The following is a 19,857-nucleotide window of genomic DNA, read 5'->3' as shown; positions in this document are numbered from 1 at the left end:
TTGTTGTCACTGAACTTAACTCCAGGGAGTGTTGCAGGTCGTTGAGGACCCCCAAACCATGCAGCGATCCCAACAAGCTTCTTGGAGAGAGGCCCGTGGCCTTTCAGCTGCCAGGTTCAAAAATGTGTGTCTTGTGATTTCGTGGGTGAAGATGCGTTTGTTTAGAAGCTACGTAACCTGTGTTTTTCTCCAGGAAGATGTTAGGTAAATTTCCCACTTCTTCAACTTAGATTAATCCCGGCTTCTACCTGGAGAGTTAAGACCGTCCTTATGAATGCACAGGAGACACGAATTACAGATCCCTGCCAACTCCCCCAGCCTCCCAACCCAAGGAAAAGCCTGGGTCTGGTTCCTGGCAGGGCTGGCGGGCATTCTCACGGGCACCGTGTGGCCCTCCCTGAGTCACCGTGTACAAACAAAGGAGACTCTCCTGGGCTGAAACAAAGGCCATGCACAAGAACAGGGGCGGCGTGAGCACCATTGGTAATCTGTGCACTTACCAGATCTGGGCAAGAGGCAAGAAGGGATGGGCCTTTTCGAGATGGAAACATTCCAGTTTGCTCAAGGCCGTGGTTTTGGGTCCTCACAGATGTTTTTCCTTCATTCTTACATGAAATCGTTGTGTGGAGTACAATCGGTATCCATTTATCTATTTAGAATTAATGAGGAGCTGACCTAAACTCATCTCATAATAAGGCTTTGTCTGCCCCGTTAAATGGTGTGTCTCCAGGACCTGCTCCGCTGGGTCTTTCCAGATGCTCTGCCTTCATGGTCCCATTGGAAACCTCACGGCAGTTCACAGTTGGTATTTTATCGGTCTGTCTGCTTGCCGATTTTGATGGTGGTCCCTCCGAGTGGTTCCCGGCTAGGGTGATTTGGGCTCCCATGGGACGCTTGTCAACAGCTTACAGACACGTTTGGCTGTCACAGCTGGGATCGGGGACTGCTGGGGACATCTAGTGAGTGGAGGCCAGGGACTCTACTAGACACCCTGTGTACTTAGGACAAACCCCCTGACAGCACGGTTACCCATCTGAAACGTCAGTCCTGCCGAGACTGAGAACCCTCTGCTCACATCACACTCATTCGTAAGAAGTCGTGAAATCACCCCCTTGCCTCTCTACCTTCACTTTCTGCCTCTTTACAAAATGCATGAAACACGTACATTTAAAAAGTACACAGAGAATAAAAAAATAAAATTAGAAACCATCTGTGAGTATTAAGATTTTATTTATTTATTTGACAGGGAGAGAGATCGCAAGTAGGCACAGAGGCAGGCAGAGAGAGAGGGGGAAGCAGGCTCCCAGCCGAGCAGAAATCCTGATGCGGGCCTCAGTCCCAGGACCCTGAGATCGTGACCTGAGCCGAAGGCAGAGGCTTAACCCTCTGAGCCACCCAGGCGCCCCTTACATCTTAATTTAAGGATGAAAACATACCAGTGTTCTATACACATAGAATCACCCCCATCTCCAAACACTAACATCCAGAATGGGGCGATGTGGTAGTGGGAGCCAGAAGAGGCCAAAGGTGGGGTGGGCCACATAGCAGGAGAAGCTTTTCCTGGAAGACTTCCCCCATGGCAGATGCTCCCCCAGGAATGTCCCACAGATACAGGTCCACAGGGATGATTAGAAATAATGAAAGGATCCTGCTGGCTTCTCAGGGTTCAGCACCAACCCCCGTGGGGCTTCAGTCCGGGACCCCAGATTCCCTGTCCAGGAACACAGAGAGATATGAATGGCCAGTGTCCACTCAAACTGAAGAGTGTGAAAAGCCAAGTCCTGGAAGGCATCCTGACATACATACCTTGCAGATGTTGGAAAGGGCTTGGTCTGCACACCTGGGGAAAAAAAAAAAAAAAAGTGTGTGTGTGGGACATATAGAAGGACAAGAGAAGGGACCCAAGTTGCTGGCCGTCTCTGAGATGGCCCTGGGTTTACAGGTACCACGGACAGACAGGTGGATTCTTCCAGAGCTTTCTCCCACCTGCCCCAACACATCTGCTCTCTCTTGTTTCCCACACTGAAGAGTCAGGCAAAGGTGGTTTGAAAAAAGTCCGGTGAGTCCTCCCGGGCTTCTTCTCACATCCAGGTAACATCTGCTGCGGGTTGAATTTCTCAAATACCTTTTGCCGTGAGGGCTTTCTCTGGTTTTTGTTTGGTTGCTTGCTTTTACCCTGCATGGGAAGCCCCACACCTAACTCTCCTGCCCCATGGATACACCCGCTTCTTTTTGCTCCCCTCAGTGAAGTGGCCATCTCCCCGATTCGGCATGGAGCTACAGTGTGTGTCAAATAATGTGAGAAAGCTAGCTATCGGAATGGGAGTTTGGGGACACCTGGGTGGCTCAGTTGGGTGGAGAACTGCCTTCGGCTCAGGTCATGATCCCGGAGTTCCCGGATCGAGTCCTGCATCGGGCTCCCAGCTCCACGGGGAGTCTGCTTCTCCCTCTGACCTTCTCCTCGCTCATGCTCTCTCTCACTGTCTCTTTCTCAAATAAATAAATAAAATCTTAAAAAAAAAAAAAAGGGAATGGGAGTTTGGCGGCCTCATCTGTGCTGGGGACTGCACAGAGCCCATGTGCTGTCCCTACATGCGCTTGGGAGTAAAGGTCGCCGGGGCCAGAGCTCAAGAACAGCTGCGGCATGCGTGGGGGCAGGGCGGTGGTAACTGAGACCCAAGCACCCTGGGAGACACGCCCACAACTCCCAAGAGGTGGAATCCCCAGAATTTTCAAAACCTAGAAAGGCACCTTGTGATATCACCCGTGCCTGGTGCCGAGTGGTATTTCTCATGCAATATCTTCAAATAGCGACCACCCCAGGACTCTTGCTCCCTAAGCGTTGTAGTCTCATGGTTCCTACATACGCGGGCTTGACTGGATTCTCTACTGACTGAGGCGAGCGTCTCACCCTCAACGCTAGCAGCATTTAGGGCTGGTGTTTCTTTGTCGCGGGGCCGCCCGGCGTGTTGTTGGATGGCTAGCAGGATCCCTGGCCTCAGCCCAGGAGCCAATAACATGTCCCCCTCCCAGTTGCGACAACCACAAATGTCTGCAGGCATTGCCAAAAGTCCTCGGGGGTGGGAGCAGGGGTGGAGGGATGCCCCCTCCCCTCGTTGAGAACACTGGCACAGAGCTGTGCATCCGTGGGCAAGTGACTCGACCTTTCTGAGCCCGATTCTGGCTTTGTCCTTGGGGCTGGGGTGGGGGGTGTGCAGGAAGGAGAACCTGCCCTAAGACCCACGATAAGCCTTATTACTTACATGGTTCATCTGCTTCAGGGACACTAACGCGGTAGAGGAGGAGGTGGAAACTCTGTGAGCTGGTAACAACAATGGGAACCTGCTTTTTTGTTGATCCAAACAGAGGAGTTTTTTCCAGGAAGGTCCGGACCATCAACCCTTGCCCTCGCTCCTCTGCCGCATAAAGTTCTTAGGTCGCGAAAGAGTTATACGCAGCGGGCGCTGAGATTTCAGATTAGCGATGGCAGAGAGGAAATTAAATATGTCCTGTAATATGAAGCACTGTTTTTCATGGGAAAAGAAGTTCTCCCAACGTAGCCATTCCAAGTCTTTTGTCCAAACATTAATGGCATGCAAATATTTATGATTCATACATGCCCCTTTAATTCCCAACCGTATTTTAACAATAAACACTGCATTTTCACAATGAAGCAGAATAATCCCTTTGTCCTGTCGCTGGGCTCCGCAGGCTGGCACCCAGCAGCATCACATTCTTCCTGCACGGTAATTGCTGACTCCACCCAGGTTTAGGGAGTTTTATGGTAGTCTCACGGCAGCCTGCCTTGGACTGTGCTTAAGGACATCCTGGCTGTTCCACTGGAAGTATCTTAAGGTTGTATCAGCATTTTCAGAAACTGCAAGTGAACAGCCTTGCACTTCTTCTTTTGGCCATCTATAAATGGGGGAATTCCTTAATCTGGCTCTGACTTGGAAAGGTCTCTTACTATGCTGGCGTCTTGCCTTCTATCCAAATTCATGGGTTCTAAGGATACTAAAGCCATTGTCTCCCATTCAGGGGTCCTCTGATTCCTAATGACAGCATAGAACATACACGTCTAGCTGTGATGATTCTGCGGGTCTTTGAAAGGTAGCATGGCATGTATGAGAAGTGGGTGCCCTTGCAGGACTTGCTAAGAGGTGCTAGTCTCAGTCTCCCCATCTGTGCAGTAGGTGCAATGGTGCCTTTCATACACACTTGGAAGGTTATCAGGATGATTGAAACAAGATAATGTCAGTGTGGCAGGACTCAGGAAGAGCCACATCTCAGTGTGCTCCTTCCCTCTGCAGCGAGAAGTGCTGGGGGGAGACTGGGTAAGAGCGGGTGGAATCAGCCTGTGAGTCCCTGAATAAGAACATTAGGAAGGAAGCTGTTTTCCAGTGTCCACTCCTGGATACAAGGAATTCTGTTACCCTGCAAAGAACCTCGTAAAATGAGAGGGCTGGAGATGCAGTAGGAGTTTCATAAATATTCATAAATAAATACGATAGTAGTAGTATGATCATTGCCGCAGACATTTGCTGGACCTTTTGACACAGGCAGGACCTTGTGTTTTCCATTTTAATTGGTGAGTCTCACACAGGCTTTGGACCCTTCCAATCAGGGAAGTATAATGTCCATCGCTTTTTTCTGAGAACCGACCCCCACCCCCAAAGGTCACTGGATGAGGGTACCTCATTCATTCCTTATTCAGTCGTTCATCAGATGTGCGCAATGTATATTGTCATCTCAGTTGAGAGAGTTTAGGGTGTGGAAGAGTATCCAGGTGAAGGCATTGAGAAGAGTGTCCAAGCAGAGAAATTAGGGTGGGAAGGAGCGCCTGGTCTGTCCTGGAGCCAGGAGATGCTTGGGTAGCCTTCTGGGGAAGATCTTGGAGCAGGAGGAGACCCAAAGAGCTGCTCAGGACCTTGACATCCACCCACACTGGGAATTTTGGTCTGCTCCCAGGGAAATGAAGAGCCACCAACTTGTATTGCAGCAGGGACTGGACATACCTGGATACAAATTGTAGGAAGATAGGCAGATTGTAGACAGGAGAAGGGAAAGGATGCCTAGGGGTTCAGGGACTGAGAACTTCCAGTTCCTCCTGCAGGCAGCCTCAGATGAGTGCATACCCAATTTGCAGAAAGCTCATTTGGTAATTGTCATTGTGCCCAGAGTCCACTCCTGCCGGGCGCTGCCTACCACACCCCCAGCCTTGCCTGGGGCTTACCTCTTCTTCTGTCTTAGCCTCCACACCCACCTGACCTCATGCTTCCTAGGAAGCAGCCACTGTGTGGTTTAAAAGGCTGGTGGCAGGAACAGAAGACCCCAGCGCTGCCTTGCTTTCTGTGTCCACGCCTAGACCTCTTCGTAGCACCAGTGTGGTGTTGGGCTGTGTATTTGAGCCACTGGACCATCACACAAACAGAATCCGGGCTAGGACGAGGCCACTTTGATCACCTGTCCTATGTTAGCTTCTAGCTCAACTTCCGCCGGGGAACTTGGGCCACCAACCAGAGGGCTCTCCTGGCAGCAGGTGTGGCCTTGGCCTAAAGAGAGCTGTAAATTCAGGGTCTTAGAAGTGTTTGGGCTAAAAGGATTAAAGCCTGATTCTTCCACCAAAATATTCAGGAACTCTGATACCAAAAGAAAAGGGAAGATTAGCTCTCGGGAAGAGTGTGCAAGGTCACATGACCATCATAGCCCCTTGTGGTTTGGTACCTACTCCTCCTGAAGAAGCCTCGTCCCCCATTCCTTTGGTAAAGCTGAGCTCACACCCGAGCCACAGAAAAAGGCAAGTGATGCTTTCAAAGTGAAATCAGATATCATAAGGAACCAGCTGTCAGAACCGCAAGTTTATGGAAGAATTCATTGATCCAGGTATCAGACATTTTGTACTGCCTTGGAACAGAAGACACAAAGATTAATAAGATGTTGTCCCTGTCCTCAGCTTGTTTTTAATAGACCATCTCCAGAGAAAATGTTTTGCATGTTTTTGGTTTTCTGTAAGTAAACCAACTTTTTCAAACAATCCGTCGTTCAAAAAAAAAAAAATGCTGTTTTTTATGAAAAACTGAGTTCTGTGTTTTGAGCTTCTGTCAGTAGACTTTGGGGTTGGAGGTGCCATTAGAATGGGCCTCCCGCCTACATGTTGCCCATGTGGATGGAGGTACAGTTACATAAACACATCCGCAATCATAGGCGGCCCTTTGCACGGAATTGGGCACACACCAACATCTTGATTTCGGTTCAGTTTAGAGAAAGTAGGAAATTTCTGTGCCACTTGAAGGATTTGTGCCCTCTTCAGAAATCCCCAAATAAACAACGATACAGCTGGACTGTCAAAAGTCGTGGTATGTGTTTGGATGACGAAATGGACAGAGAGCAAAAGCATGAATTTTGGCCCTTAGGTTGGTTGTTCCAGTGGAAAAGTGAGACATTTAAATTAAAAATATTTTGTGAAAAATATTTCAGCTGTCCCCTTGGACCCTGAGGGTGCATTCATTTTCACACTCAGTTATCCTTGATGAAAAAGGAGGTCGGGCACAATCTATACGGTAAAAGGAGAAAGCCTCTGGCAACATTTTAGAATCAGTTGGGATTTCCAGAATTTGCGAAGGGCCAAACCAGGGCCTTCACAGCCTGTCTTGTTTCTCAAAAAATACATTTTTTTGTTTTGTTTTGTTTTGTTTTTTCTTTTTTCCTTTGATTTTTCCTGACTCGCTGCCTGCCGTGTTTTAAGTGTGTGAACACAACCGGCTTTCCTGCAGTGATGCACGCGTGTGTGAGAACTGTGCTGGGGCCTCCCGGCTGTATGACCCCCCACGCAGACGGTCCTCTGTGCCCTACAGCCTTCCCTTGCGTGACAAAGGGCAAGTTTCACATCCCACCGAAACTGCCCAAAAAGGAGAAGATGACTCACAGTTCCAAATGGACCCCAAGGACAGCCCAGCTGCTGAAGAGCCCCAGCAGGGGGCTTGGCTCCCCAGGAGCAAACCCTGGGAGGGACAGTCGCAACAGGACTGGGGGATAGTTGGAAAGTCGCCCCTGACGCCACTGGAGTAGGGGGACGTTGCTGTGACCGGACAGCCCCCCTCCCCTGCCCCCGAATCTGCTCTTTGACTTCTGGGCTAGAGAGGAGTTGGAGTGGCCTTTATGCGTCTTCTTCCCCTCCCCGCCCTCGGCCCTTTGGGGAGCAGTTCTGAGGTTTAGCCACTTCCCAGATGTGGTGAGGAAGTGGAGTGGGCGCCTGGGCCATGCGGAACTGCCGTGTCCAGCCACGGCTTTATGAGACCACAGTCGGCTGTCAGAGTTCACCAGCTCCAGGGCCCGCAGGCGCGGGGAGACCCAGCGCGCAGCGCAGGGGCTGCCTTGCAGCGCGGGTCAGGGCCGCCAGCGTCTGCGAGGACTCACCCGTGACCTTCTTCTCAACTAAATAAAGCAGGCAGTATTTTGTCCTGCACTTGGATGAACAAGCTGGCGTCTAGGGGAGGCCACAGGCTCGGCTGGGGAGCATTGGGCCCAGCTTCTTTATAAGACGGATCAGCCAGCCACAGCTGTGACTCGCCAAGATCGCCAGCTGGCGGGCCGGAGTGAACTTGACCTTCGAGTTAAACGTGCAGTCTCTCCCTGATGGGGCTGTGGGCCTCGCTCTGCTGTCCTGCTGGTTGCCCTGTGCGCTCTGCCTGGGTTTGCTGGAATTTCTAGGGAAGGAGCCTGGTGGAGCTCTGTGGGTGCCGCCTCCCCAGCACTGACCTGCGCGCCCCGCCACCCCCTGGTCAGACCCCAGCTCCCCTCCTCACCTGCTCCTCCTCCTGGGATTGCCCAAGGCTCAGTCGTTGCAGAATCACGTTTCTCATGTCTCTAACGATAATTTAACTAATACTTGCTGACTCGTTATTTTATTTCACTTGCATAATGGCACTGTGAGATGGAAAGACTGGTATTAGCCCCACTTCGCAGATGACAAAGCAGAGGCCCAGACAAGTTAAGTAACTGGCCCAAGGTCACACAGCTAGCAAGTGGCAGAGATTTAAGACACGGGCATTTTGGCTTGAGGGTCTGGACCAGACCTAGCCCTCTATATATTCCCAGGGCCACCAGATTGTATAATCAGTGCCTTATCTTCTGTTGTTTTGGGGTGTCAGGGAGCCCTTCTGTCCCTTGCCGTGTCCCCCCACCTTATTCAGTTCCAGGGTTTGTGCTTCTAAGTCGTTTCCTTCTGGAACCCAACCATGGGCCAGAGCAGAGGCCGCTCTCTGGACTAGGGGTTAGGTCTCCATGAGGGTTGAGAAGGGAGGTCTCAGCGCCCCCCACCCCTTTAGCTCCCAAATCCCCATGCTGGACACCTGTAACCCTGCAGCTTGCCCCCTGGGGGACCCAGAGCTGTAGCCCACCCAGGGTCACCTGTGCGCTGGCCGAGGCCCCAGCTTGTCTCCCGGTGCCAAAGCCAGGGCTGCGGGGAGCCTTGGCGCCTCTCCTGGCAAGGACTGTCTCCAGGCTGCAAGGGTGAACCTCGATGGCAGCAGCATCCTCCTGCCGCTGCCTGTGGTCCTGCATTTGGTCCACTCTTGGGGTGGCTGTGATTGAGCCGGCCTGCACTCCTTTGCTCCTCTGACCTACTGTTCCGACTGCAGTTCACTGGGAAAAACACCTGAGCACTTTTCACCCTCCACACCCACGCACTTAAAATACCAGGCCCCTAGGTCAGTTTCATGAGGGAATTTGGCGAATCACGCGTGTGCTTCTGGGGTGTGGCTACCCCTTCTGCAGGGGCCGGCCAAGAAGGGCTGAGTCTCAACAGGAATGGGCCAGGAAGTGGTTGGGCAGCAGAGCGTGGAAGGGTCCTGGAGCTCAGCGGGTCAGTCCCATGTACCCACTGGCCCACTGACCCCAGTTACCAAGCACACGGTGCCAGGGCGGGTCGCAGAGCATGAGAAAGTGGAAGGCAGAGGTTTCCTGGAGTGGGAAAACGTCACACCCACCTGTGAACCAAATGTCATCACTTACTACCTCCGTCTGTCAGGTAATAAGCAGATGTCCCGGTGCTCAAGGCTGTGAACAAGAGCCCATTGTGAGGGAAGCGACCAGAATATCTCCATCTTCCTGAACCACATCACTGGGGCCAGAACTTTGGCTCTAGCTGGTAGCTTGTGCTGGGCGGACGGTTCGTAGGACTGCCCATAAAAGGATGGACATAAAATGATGGAATTATAATTATGAGCAACAATTTCCAATTTCACAAATATTCACTTTGGTTGAATTTCATTCCTGATTAAGGAGGCCAATCTGTGGTTAACCAGGGGGCGGCATTCAACGCTCAGCTGCCAGGAGTGTAAATTCAGCTTGGTGAGAAGCTGCTCTTGCATTATAACCAGGCTTACAGTTAACTGTAAGCACATTCTGGGTATAGGGAAGCCACTGGGGCTATACTCACTTTTTTTTTTAAGATTTTATTTATTTGTTTGTTTATTTATCAGAGAGAGGGGAAGGGGCAGAGGGAGAAGCAGGCTCCCTGCTGACTAAGGAACCCGGTGTGGGACTTGATACCAGGACCCTGGGATTATGACCTGAGCAGAAGGCAGACACTCAACCGAAAAAGTGACCCAGGCATCCATATATTCAAATTTTTGAGCGGTGGTGGAGCATGGGAAAAGTACCAAGAGTCTGGATTCCTGGTGCTGGTGTCACTGAGTTTGCAAGTAGAGATTTGGGATCCCATGACAATAATGCAAAGAACAGTGGGTGTAAAGCTGAGACATCTGGGTTCTCCTGTGTATACAACCTGTGTGACTTTGGGCAAATGGCTTAACATCTCTGAGCCTTGGCTTTGCTACCAGTCAACCAGGAACAATAAAATCTATCTCGTTTTTATTTCACAAGAACGATATGAGCATCAAATGCAAAAGTATGTGAGAATGTGTTTGGAAGGTTCTAAGTCCTACACAAACCTAAAAATGCCGGTATTATGAAGATGATAATTCTCTACTGTCATTTAGGAAACCAAGAATAGGATGATTACAGCAAGGCTTCCACAGGAGTGAGACCCATTTCAGGAGGTAAAAAGAACAGTTGCCCATAGAGCAGTTGTGACCCACAGTGCCAAGACTGGAACTCTTAAGACACTTGGTGTCCGAACTCAAACTAGGTTGAATAGTGTTCCCTAAATCATGTGCACCAGAAACCATGGAATGTGTGACCTTATTTTGGTAGAGGGGCTTTGCAGCTGTAATCAATAAGGTGAGGGCATCCTGCATTAGTGTGAGCCCTAACTCCAATGACCAGTATCCTTATAAAGAAAACTTGATTTGGAGACCGAAGACCCACGGGGAAAAAGGCCATGTGACAACAGAGGCAAAAACTGTGAGATGCGGCTGCAAACCACGGAAAACCAAGAATTGCCAGGAACTACTAGCACTGGGGCAAGGCCAGCAAGGATTCTCCCCTAGTTTATCTCCCCTAGTTTATCTGAAGGATTTAGCCTTCAGATAAAGCGTGGCCCAGCCAACACCTTGATTTTGGACTTGTAGCCTCCAAAAGTGTGACAGGGTGCATAGAATTCTGTTGCCTTCAGCCTGTGGGTCTCTGCCGGTTTGCAACAGCAGCCCAGGCAACTGAGGAAGCGCACGTGTGCCCATGAACGTGGACGCCGGGAGGGCTGCCAGGTCAGAAGATACAGTCAGAGTTGTAGGTGACCTTGTGGGTATCCCACAAGTCTGGAACCCACTGTTCTGCAGACCAGGAGACTGGAGAGGTCAAATCATTAGTTCTAAGAACTCACATCTAACCCTCTTGCCGGAAGTGCCGCCCACCTCCACATCACTGTGCCCAGCTCTCTGGGCCTGACGTGCAGTCCCTCCTGCCCACCCCCTACTTTGGCAAGATGCCAGGGGAGAGGTGGTCTGGAGCATCTTCCTGAAGCCACGTGTGAACCATGTTCTCAAGATGGCAAATCCCTAAAGCCCAAAAGGAATCTTCTCCGGGTTCCGGGATAGAAGAGCAGCCTATGGGAAGAACAGTCTGGGGGCTGGACCCTCCAGGCTTCTCCAGTGCTTTGGGCCCGTGGGCACCCCTCCCCAGAAAGCAGCCTCACCTCGCCAGGCAGATAGGTCGGCCATGACTTTGGTTGTAAAGCCAGGCCGGACAAAGCCCGTTTCAGCATCCAGTTGCGGTTTGTCACTGTTCTTTTTCTTCTTCTTCTTCTTTTTTTTTTTTTTAAGATTTTATTTATTTATTTGACAGAGATCACAAGTAGGCAGAAAGGCAGGCAGAAAGAGAGGAGGAAACAGGCTCCCTGCTGAGCAGAGAGCCTGATGTGGGGCTCAATTCCAGGACCCTGAGATCATGACCTGAGCCGAAGGCAGAGGCTTTAACCCACTGAGCCAGGAGCCCCTGTCACTGTTCTTATCACAGGCTTCCCGGGAGATACGGTGCAGGTCCTTGGGGAGTGTTCACTGGCGCTTTTCATGATTAGGAATCCCTCGGTCGCTGCAGCCAAAGATGACGCAGTTGACCCTTAAACAACGTGGGCTGAACCACGCAGGCCCACTGACATGCAGGTTTTTTCTGATAAATGCGGTACAGGACTGTAGACGTATTTTCCTTACAATTTTCTTAATAATGTTTTCTTTTCTCTAGCTTACACTGTATTGTAAGAACATTGTACATACTACATAGGAAATCCAAAATATGTGTTAATTGACTGCTTACATTGTGAGTGAATCTTCTGGTCAGCAGTAGGCTAATGGTCCTTTTGGGGGAATGTCAAAGGTTATACAGGAATTTCCACAGTGAAGAGGTTGGCACCCCTAACCCCTATGCCATTGGAGGGCCTATGTATTTTTACTGAACCTTTTTCATGGCTTTCTTTTGTACTAAAACATGCATGACAGTTGAAAGTATTCTGCTGTAACTTGAGCAAGGAAGGCAAGTTGATTTTTTTAAGAAGCTTTGGAGCAGATAGGGGAATGAATGGGCCTGTTTTGTTTTCCTTTCATTTCTGTTTGGTTTTGTTTCATTTTACATAACTAAGAGGAGACACTGTTAAACAGAAACCCACTGCCGTGATGTGGGCAGTTTGAGCGTCATGCTTAGTCAAACCTTAGAATCCTGTTGGAGAACTCTGAGAAACAGAGAAGAAAAATAACAAAAAGTGGGCACAACACACACACACACACACACACACACACACACTCTCTCTCTCTCTCTCTCTCACACACGTACCTTCATGCTCCAGGTACCGTTTTAATGGTTTTACTCCTATAAACTCATTTAACTTCCCTGCAAATGCTGTAAGGTACAACATGCTGTGCATACCCATCTTCCAGGTTAAGGGCACTGAGGCACAGAGGGGTCTTGCCAAAGGACAGCTAGTCAGCATTCAAACCTGCAGCTCATCCTCTAAAGCGCTTGGCCAAGAAGAAATATTTTAAATTTTTAATATACATACATATTATTACTTATATTATTAATATTAATCGTTGTTATATTTGTATTAATTATTTACTTACATTTTAGCCCTTGTATTCTAACTTATAAATATATTTTTAAATAGTTTTTTTTAAAGTTACCGAAAGCATAGTGGTAAACACCTGTAATGAAGACACAGTTGCATGCCACGCGTGTCTGTAAGCAGTTTAGGTGGAGATCCACGTGTGTGTGTACGTTTATAGTCCTTATTGAATCTCAATCTGTCAGTTCCATATCGTTAAGTCCGTTTATTGACCATAAATTTTGTCTGGCCAATCCCTTGAGTGCCTCTAATAACATCTAGCATTTAAAAGTAATATTTAAAGTCAATTAACCACAATTAGTGTTTTTGAAATACAGAGGGAATAATTTTAACTTCGCCTCTTCGCAAACTCGGGAATTCTGTCTTTCCTAATGCTATGTTAGAAGGAAAGGATGGATACGGTTTCTTTTACTCGTGGAGACAGTTGGGGGGAGTGGATAGCTGCCAATCCAATCCCATGTTCCCTAGAGTCTCGACTCGAAAGAAAACAAAACCAAATCTCTCTTGATCCTGTGTTGTTTATTGATGATTTAACGAAAGCCGTGTAACCACGTGAAGTGTGAGTTTCGAGACCAACACAGGAGGTGTGCCCTTCAGAATCTAAGCAAAGCCGAAGCTAGGAAGTGTTGGAAAAACCACTCACTTGTGCTGAAGAAGGACCAGCTTTCCAGTCTGAGGGCTGGGAAGCATAAATTCACGGACATGGCAGGTCCACCCACCGTCCGCTCATTTTGTGGTGTTCCCTTTTGTGTTCCAACAGGGAAGAGCTTCACTCTGACCATCACCGTTTTCACCAACCCACCCCAAGTTGCCACTTACCACAGAGCCATCAAAATCACAGTGGATGGACCCCGAGAACCTCGAAGTAAGTGGGCCCCCCATCGGGGCTGGCACGCCTTCCGGGCTGGTAAACTGAGGCACCAGGGACAGTATCTCAGAATCCTTGGGTTGGCCTGGCACTGCTACGTGTGGCTACATGTGGCTACCTCTGTCAGAGAGGACTCTGCGGCCCCTGCAGAGAGAAAAAAAATCTATGGTTGACACTCACCCCTCAAAGTCTGTCTCTGAGCCCTGGACTCCTTTTAGAGCATTCTTTTAGGGGGCAGAGAAGCAAATCGGGCTGAGTCAAGTGTGTGTTTGAAGCATTTCAGGGCCACAGGAGGCTGAGGACTTGTTCCTCAAATGCACAGTGAAGTGAGCACAGGATCAGAAACAAACAGTAAATGGATGTGTGCGGGGCACGAGGGGGCCTGGGCACCAAAAAAAAGTGCCTGAGCCTCAGAGCAGACCACAAGGGGCTGATTACCATCCATGCTGGCCTTTTGTCCATTTGTTAAGGCAAGAGATGAAAACTATGAAAATGACCTTTTTCTTTCTGTGGCACAGATCAGAATCTTATTACAGGACTGATTAAAATAGAGAATGGGAGGGCAGCAGAATTCCCCAGGGAAAACCAGTAAATATAGAAAGACGGTACCAAAAAAAGATCTCCTGTGAGGAAAACTTTTTAAAAAAGCAGTGGGGTTGTTTAGTCTGCAGAAGGATGTCTTCACGGTGACTTAATGACTATCTTTGAGTAAACCCAAGAGTAACACTCTTTTCCAGAGCCACACCCTTCCCCAGCACAGAGGCTGGGTTCTGCCCAGCGTCTGCGTGCCTCCAAACCCTATCAGGTCCCTGGTGGAAAATGCGTACTCTCTCTTCTGATGGGAGAGCGATTCAAAAACAAGGCTTCCCCCTATGCCTGGAGGTCGAGATCCAGGGAGATCAGGTTGTAAGCCGGCGTGGTTAGGAATTTGGGCTCTGAGGGCAAAACAAGAGGAGTCTGGTGGTTCAGGCACATAAGCCTTCAGCAAGTTACGGAGCCTCCCTGGACCTCAGTCTCCTCATCTGCAAAATGGAGACAATAGTGAGAGCTGCTTTCTGAGACAGGAGGAGACAGTGCTGGGTGCCTGGCACAGAGGACGAACTCAGCCAATGTTCTCCATGCCCAGTAGAGGCTCCTGGCTGCCTCTGAGGTTGCTGCTAGCGGGGCGGTCCCCCAGAGGCACTTCTCATGGTGGGGATGCTGCTGGGGCGGTGGAGTCCCCAGGTGTGGCTCTCCATATCCCGCACCCTGTGCTCACCCCAGCTGTGGGAGTGTTTCCTGCGTTCCTGGCCACAGCCTCAGGGTGTCTCAGTCACTTGCTAGAATCATCCCATGTGCTGCCTCAGCTTCCTCAATGCCCCAGAGTGGGAAGAACCCCCACAAGAACCACCATACCCACCAGGGACAGCCCCCCCGGGACATGGCATTTCATTCACCACCCCCTTACTGCCATTCGCCTAGTCTGTGACTCCCATTGTTCCTGACCTTGTGTACCCCCGCTCGGCTTTTTTTCTTGAAGTCATGGAGAAGATCCAGTCATGCCCAGACTCAGGAAACTCTGGGAGTTGGTAGCATCCCCTGATTCCAACTTATGTTTGAAAAGCAGGTCACGGGCAGGGGACCACACAGTGACAACCAAACCCACCTTTGTAGGTTTCCCAAGTAGGAGCAGCAAACTGAAGACTCATAGCGACCCTGTTATGTTAATAATGTGACAGAAACATAGCGCAGGTGCTTTGGCTCTCTGCAGATATCCAGAGAGGAAGCAGACTTCGGTTCGAGCCAGGCACAGGGCTGGGGACAGGCAGTTGTGAGGTGTAAGGAAACTGACTTTGAGGGTAATTAAACTTTGAGAAAGGCCCACTCAGGTGCCTGGAGAACTGCTCTCTGTTTAAAAAAATAGAACCATTCAATCATTGAACGCTACATCAAAAACTAATGATGTACTCTATGGTGGCTAACCGACCATAATTTAAAAAAAAAAAAAAGTAGAAGCCATTCTAATCGTTCATATGCCAACCTGCCTGGAGGAAGAAACTTAAACCAGTGACCCCGTGGTATACCTCTACCTGTTACTCTCTCCTGCATTAGAAAAAGGGCGGGTTTTGCCCCACTGCCAATATTTCCTATAACATTCGAAGACCCACCCAGCTTCAGAAGACAAATGGTGGCCGCTCTGACTTTTCAGAATTGGCAGTCAGAGGGGGAAAATATGGTATTGTGGCAGCGTGTGTATCCCGTGTGCCCTCCTGCTGTTTTCTAACTTCAGAAAACAGTCATTATTGAGAATGGCTCCTTGAACAGACGGAAGGGATTTGCTCCAGGGAGGACCCATTCTTTTTTTTTTTTTTTTTTTTTTTAAAGATTTTATTTATTTATTTGACAGAGAGAGATCACAAGTAGGCAGAGAGACAAGCAGAGAGAGAGAGAGGAAGAAGCAGGCTCCCTGCTGAGCAGAGAGCCCGATGCGGGACTCGATCCCAGGACCCTGAGATCAGGACCTGAGCCGAAGGCAGCGGCTTAACCCACTGAGCCACCCAGGCGCCCGGAGGACCCATTCTTATGGAGTCTTTCCTGACAAGTGGACTTTGGGGTCCTAGGAAAAATTAAATGGAGTGTAGTAAGCATGGAGAGGGAGGTGTTAGAGTCCCAGGTAGATGGTCTCACACGGCACAAAGGACTTCTAGAAAAATAATAGAATGCACACAGGCTCCCAGGTGGCTTGAGTAATCCTGACTTTTCTATTCTCCCTAGGAAGCAAGGGTGGGCCTTCAGGGCTAATTTTCATGGCTGTCTTCCTCATTATGTGAAAATCTAGATTCAAGGTGGGAACTACTTTTTGATGAAGCTCGACTCACAGCCATTTTCCTTCTTTCTTTCTCTTTCTTTCAAAGACAAAGTGAAGCAAGTTTTCTTCAGTTTTATTGAGATATAATTGACATACAACATTGTGTAAGTTTCAGGTTCAGAACATGATGATTTGATATATGTGTATGTTACAAAATGATCGCCACAGTAATATGAGTAAACACACCCATCACCTCAGACAGTTACAGTTTGTGTGTGTGTGTGCGTGCGTGTGTGTGTGTGTGTGCGTGTGTGTGTGTGTGTGTGTGTGATGAGAACTTTTAAGATCTATTCTGCTAGCAGTTTTCAAATATACAATATGGTGTTGTTGGCTCTAGTTATCATGCTATACTTGACATCCCCAGGACTTGTTCACCGTATGGCTGGAAGCTTTTACCTTCTGACCACCTTCACCCACTTCCCTACACTCCCACTCAGCCCCCATTCCCCGCCCCGGACTTCCACCAATCTGTTGCTCTCTGTTTCTAGGAGTTCCTTTTTCTTTTTTTTTAGATTTTACATGTGAGATCATACAGTTCTTGTCTTTCTCCGTCTGACTTATTTCATGCAGCATAATGCCCTCGATGTTCATTCATGTTGTTGCAAATGGTAGACATTCCTTCGTTACAAGGCTGAATAATACTCCACTGGGTGTGTGTGTGTGTGTCTGTGTATGCATGTGTGTATTTTATCCATTCATTGATTGATGGACACTTGGGTTGTCTCTGGTCTTGGCCCTTGTGAATAACTCACAGTCACTTTCTAATGTAATGTTAAGAGAGGTCATTGCATGTCAATCAGGATGCCCACTCAGTGTCACATCTGTGGATTAATAACACCTCCCAAGTCCCTTTTCTCATAACAGGACTATGAATTCTGGCCGATCCTGGTAAGGTGGCTCTGGCATTCGCAACTCAAATAGTTTTGAAAAGTTCTATTGTTTCATGAAATCAAAGACTAGGGGAGATGAAGGGAGAGCCTCCAGGCCTAATGTCCTCAAACTGAAAAAAGGGAAAAGCCCAGAGAATTGAAATGATGTGCTTTGGTTGAAAGGAAATAGTTGGTGATGAAGGCAGAAAGAGAATGAGGAGCTCCTGGCACATCTGTCTGTCCATCCATCTGTCCTTCCATCCGTGCACCGCTCCATCCACCTGTGCCGTACGTACATGACCTATTCTAAGCTCTCTGATGTGGCTTCGTAGCCACATGTTGGAGATGAGGTGTTGGCTTCCAGGACGTCTCAGGTTCATGCCTGCTGTAAGATGGTCTAGAAAGGGCAAATGGTGGTGCCTCGTCGCAGGCATGGAGCCTTCAACTTGAAACACTTGTGTACAAGGGGTCACAAGGTGTTTTTTCCCCCACATTTTGTGGGATTTTATTGACATCTCAGACTAATAGGGAAATTACCAGTGGATGAAAAATTGAATTTATTATGGAGAAAGAGCACCATCAGAAGATATCCTGGGCTGGGCTCCATTCAGCAGCAATGGGGAATCTGTTTTCAGTTCATAGATAGAACACTTTGTGGCTTGTTAATGTATCGAAAGATAGTGTTCTCATTAAGTGCAGGAGTTGGACTGATGGGATTTTTCAGGACAAGGATATTTGGGAATTGTTTTTATGTATATTTGTATACTTGGGGGGATCTGGTGAAAAACTCTAGCTCTAACCCATGCATCTGTAATACGATACTATTAAGATACTGAAGCGCATTCTCCGCAGAGACTAGGTAGCACCTCAGTGCCATGGAGGAAGATATTTTGCTAAGGAGACATTGAGGGGAGTGAGCAGTCGGGACCCTGAGCAACCCGATGGCAAGGGGTGGGAATTCCAGGGATAGGGACTGGGTCGTCATTCTGACGTCACAAGCCATGACCCGTCTGGCCGGGTATCGGTTACATCCGGAACACTCAGTGACCTAATTAAAACTTGAAAAGATTAATACAACAAATACTGGCCATTTCTGGGACTCCTGGCCTCAGGTCCCTCACAGAAACTGTTGTGTGGGCTTGGAGTTCACAATCACAGATAGCTAGGTGGAGCCGTTCCTTAAAAGCTTCAGAAAATACTTTTTTTCTGGGGCACTAACCTTCTTGCCGACTAACCTTTTTAAAATAGGGAAACAAAGTTAACATGGGTCCCCTGGAGGGCCTAACCCTTTATCACTTTGTCGCTTTGCTAAGGATTTTGTTGCAGTTACACCATACAAACATATTTCCTTCTATGATTTGGAATGGAAGCAGCAAATCTCTAACAGAGATAGAAGAAACGAGATCCTTAAACATGGAGACCATGTTTGGAGGGAAAAAAAGGAATGGGTGAAAGTACCTGAAAACTATGGCAGTAATGGGCCTAAAAATATTTGAAATCAAGTTTCTTTGGAAAAATGCAGCATGAGCAGAAATGTTTACAGATTGCTCGTGGGACTGACTAAGGTACAGGGTTTTTTAAATATTATTTTCTCTTAAAAATAAAAATACTTAGGGACACCTGGGTGGCTCAGTCAGTTAAGCGTCTGCCTTCAGCTCAGGTCATGATCCCGGGGTCCTGGGATCAAGTCCCATGTGGGGCTCTCTGCTCAGCTGGGAGTCCGCTGCTTCCTCTGCCCTTCCCCCTGCTCGTGCACTCTCTCTGTCAAATAAATAAATAAAATCTTTTAAAATAATAATAATAAAACACCTAATAATAAAAATAGCTGGCAATTAGTACCATTGTTCACCCAGCACCATTCAAAGAGCTTCCCATAGATTAGTTGGTATCATCTTTGCAAAAACAGATAAGGAAGTTGAAACAAAAAGAAGTGAGGTCCCTTGCCCAAGGTTATACCATCAGGAAGCCAGAATTGGAAAGAAGCAGTCCAGACACGGCGACCCACAGACGCCAGTGTCTGGTTTTAAGAACTGCACCATCTCCTCCTTGGGCTTCATTGTATTGAAATTTCTGTTTCAGAAATTTTTTATTAGGAGGGTTTATCAATATAATTCTGGTTCAAATACAGTCTTGAAGAAAGCAGAGCCTCAGAGCCTTGGCAGTCATTGGGCAGGCGGGGAATCAGCGCTCCTGGGTGGATCCTGGGGCAGGGGGCAGGACCCAACAGGCAGCCATGTGACCCCAGGTACTGGTGGTTGGCTCCACGTCTGTCCCCAGGGTCTGCTTGTGGGATGGCATCAACAGGGACCTGAAGCAGGGGCCTCCGCTGTTGGCCTGCAGGAAAGCTAGATAATGTGACAAAATGATCGCCAGGCGAACATTCCAAGTTCTGGTCCCTCCCTTTGGCAAAGAGCTTCCATGAGGGTCCAGGTAGGGACTAGAGGGGCCCTCTCAAGGGATGGAAAGTTGCATCCTTGGCTCTTCACCGATTAGTGGAATAGCAGGCAGTTTTATACGTCTTTGAGCTCAGGATTGTAATGATCCATCTACGGTCACTTTGTTTGCCCAGAAGAGCTTAAACATTTCTTCCAGGCAGTGAACAGTGATCTACTTAATCCCTTAGATTCTTCAAATATCAGATTTGGACCTTAGTTCTTTCTAGATGAAATCCTGATTCACAAAAGAGAAAGGAAATAATGCTTTCTTCCCTCCCACCCAGATAGAAAGTAGGAGACAGACAGAGGCTCCAAGAGGAGGA

General features: G+C 48.5%; 1 protein-coding gene and 1 long non-coding RNA gene across 11 annotated transcripts in view; one reads left to right on the top strand and one right to left on the bottom strand.

Annotated features, from left to right (window-relative positions):
- Positions 1-19,857, top strand: part of RUNX1 (RUNX family transcription factor 1) — a 263,627-nt gene that overhangs the window by 185,874 nt on the left and 57,896 nt on the right. For all 10 annotated transcript variants that reach the window (XM_032354432.1, XM_032354441.1, XM_032354457.1 and 7 more), the window contains one exon: positions 13,275-13,379. In XM_032354432.1, coding sequence (XP_032210323.1) covers positions 13,275-13,379 — 105 coding nt within the window. The remainder of the gene's footprint in view (positions 1-13,274; positions 13,380-19,857) is intronic.
- LOC116597159 lies at positions 4,573-8,956 on the bottom strand. Its single transcript, XR_004288473.1, has 3 exons — positions 8,904-8,956; positions 7,806-7,926; positions 4,573-5,015 (listed from the first exon to the last, which is right to left on the bottom strand). It is a non-coding gene; the product is annotated as an uncharacterized LOC116597159 (long non-coding RNA).

This window comes from Mustela erminea, chromosome 1 (genome assembly GCF_009829155.1).
Source record: "Mustela erminea isolate mMusErm1 chromosome 1, mMusErm1.Pri, whole genome shotgun sequence".
NCBI classification, from domain to species: domain Eukaryota; kingdom Metazoa; phylum Chordata; class Mammalia; order Carnivora; family Mustelidae; genus Mustela; species Mustela erminea.
Note: the sequence above shows the minus strand (reverse complement) of the source record. Positions and strands in the feature narration are given on the sequence as shown.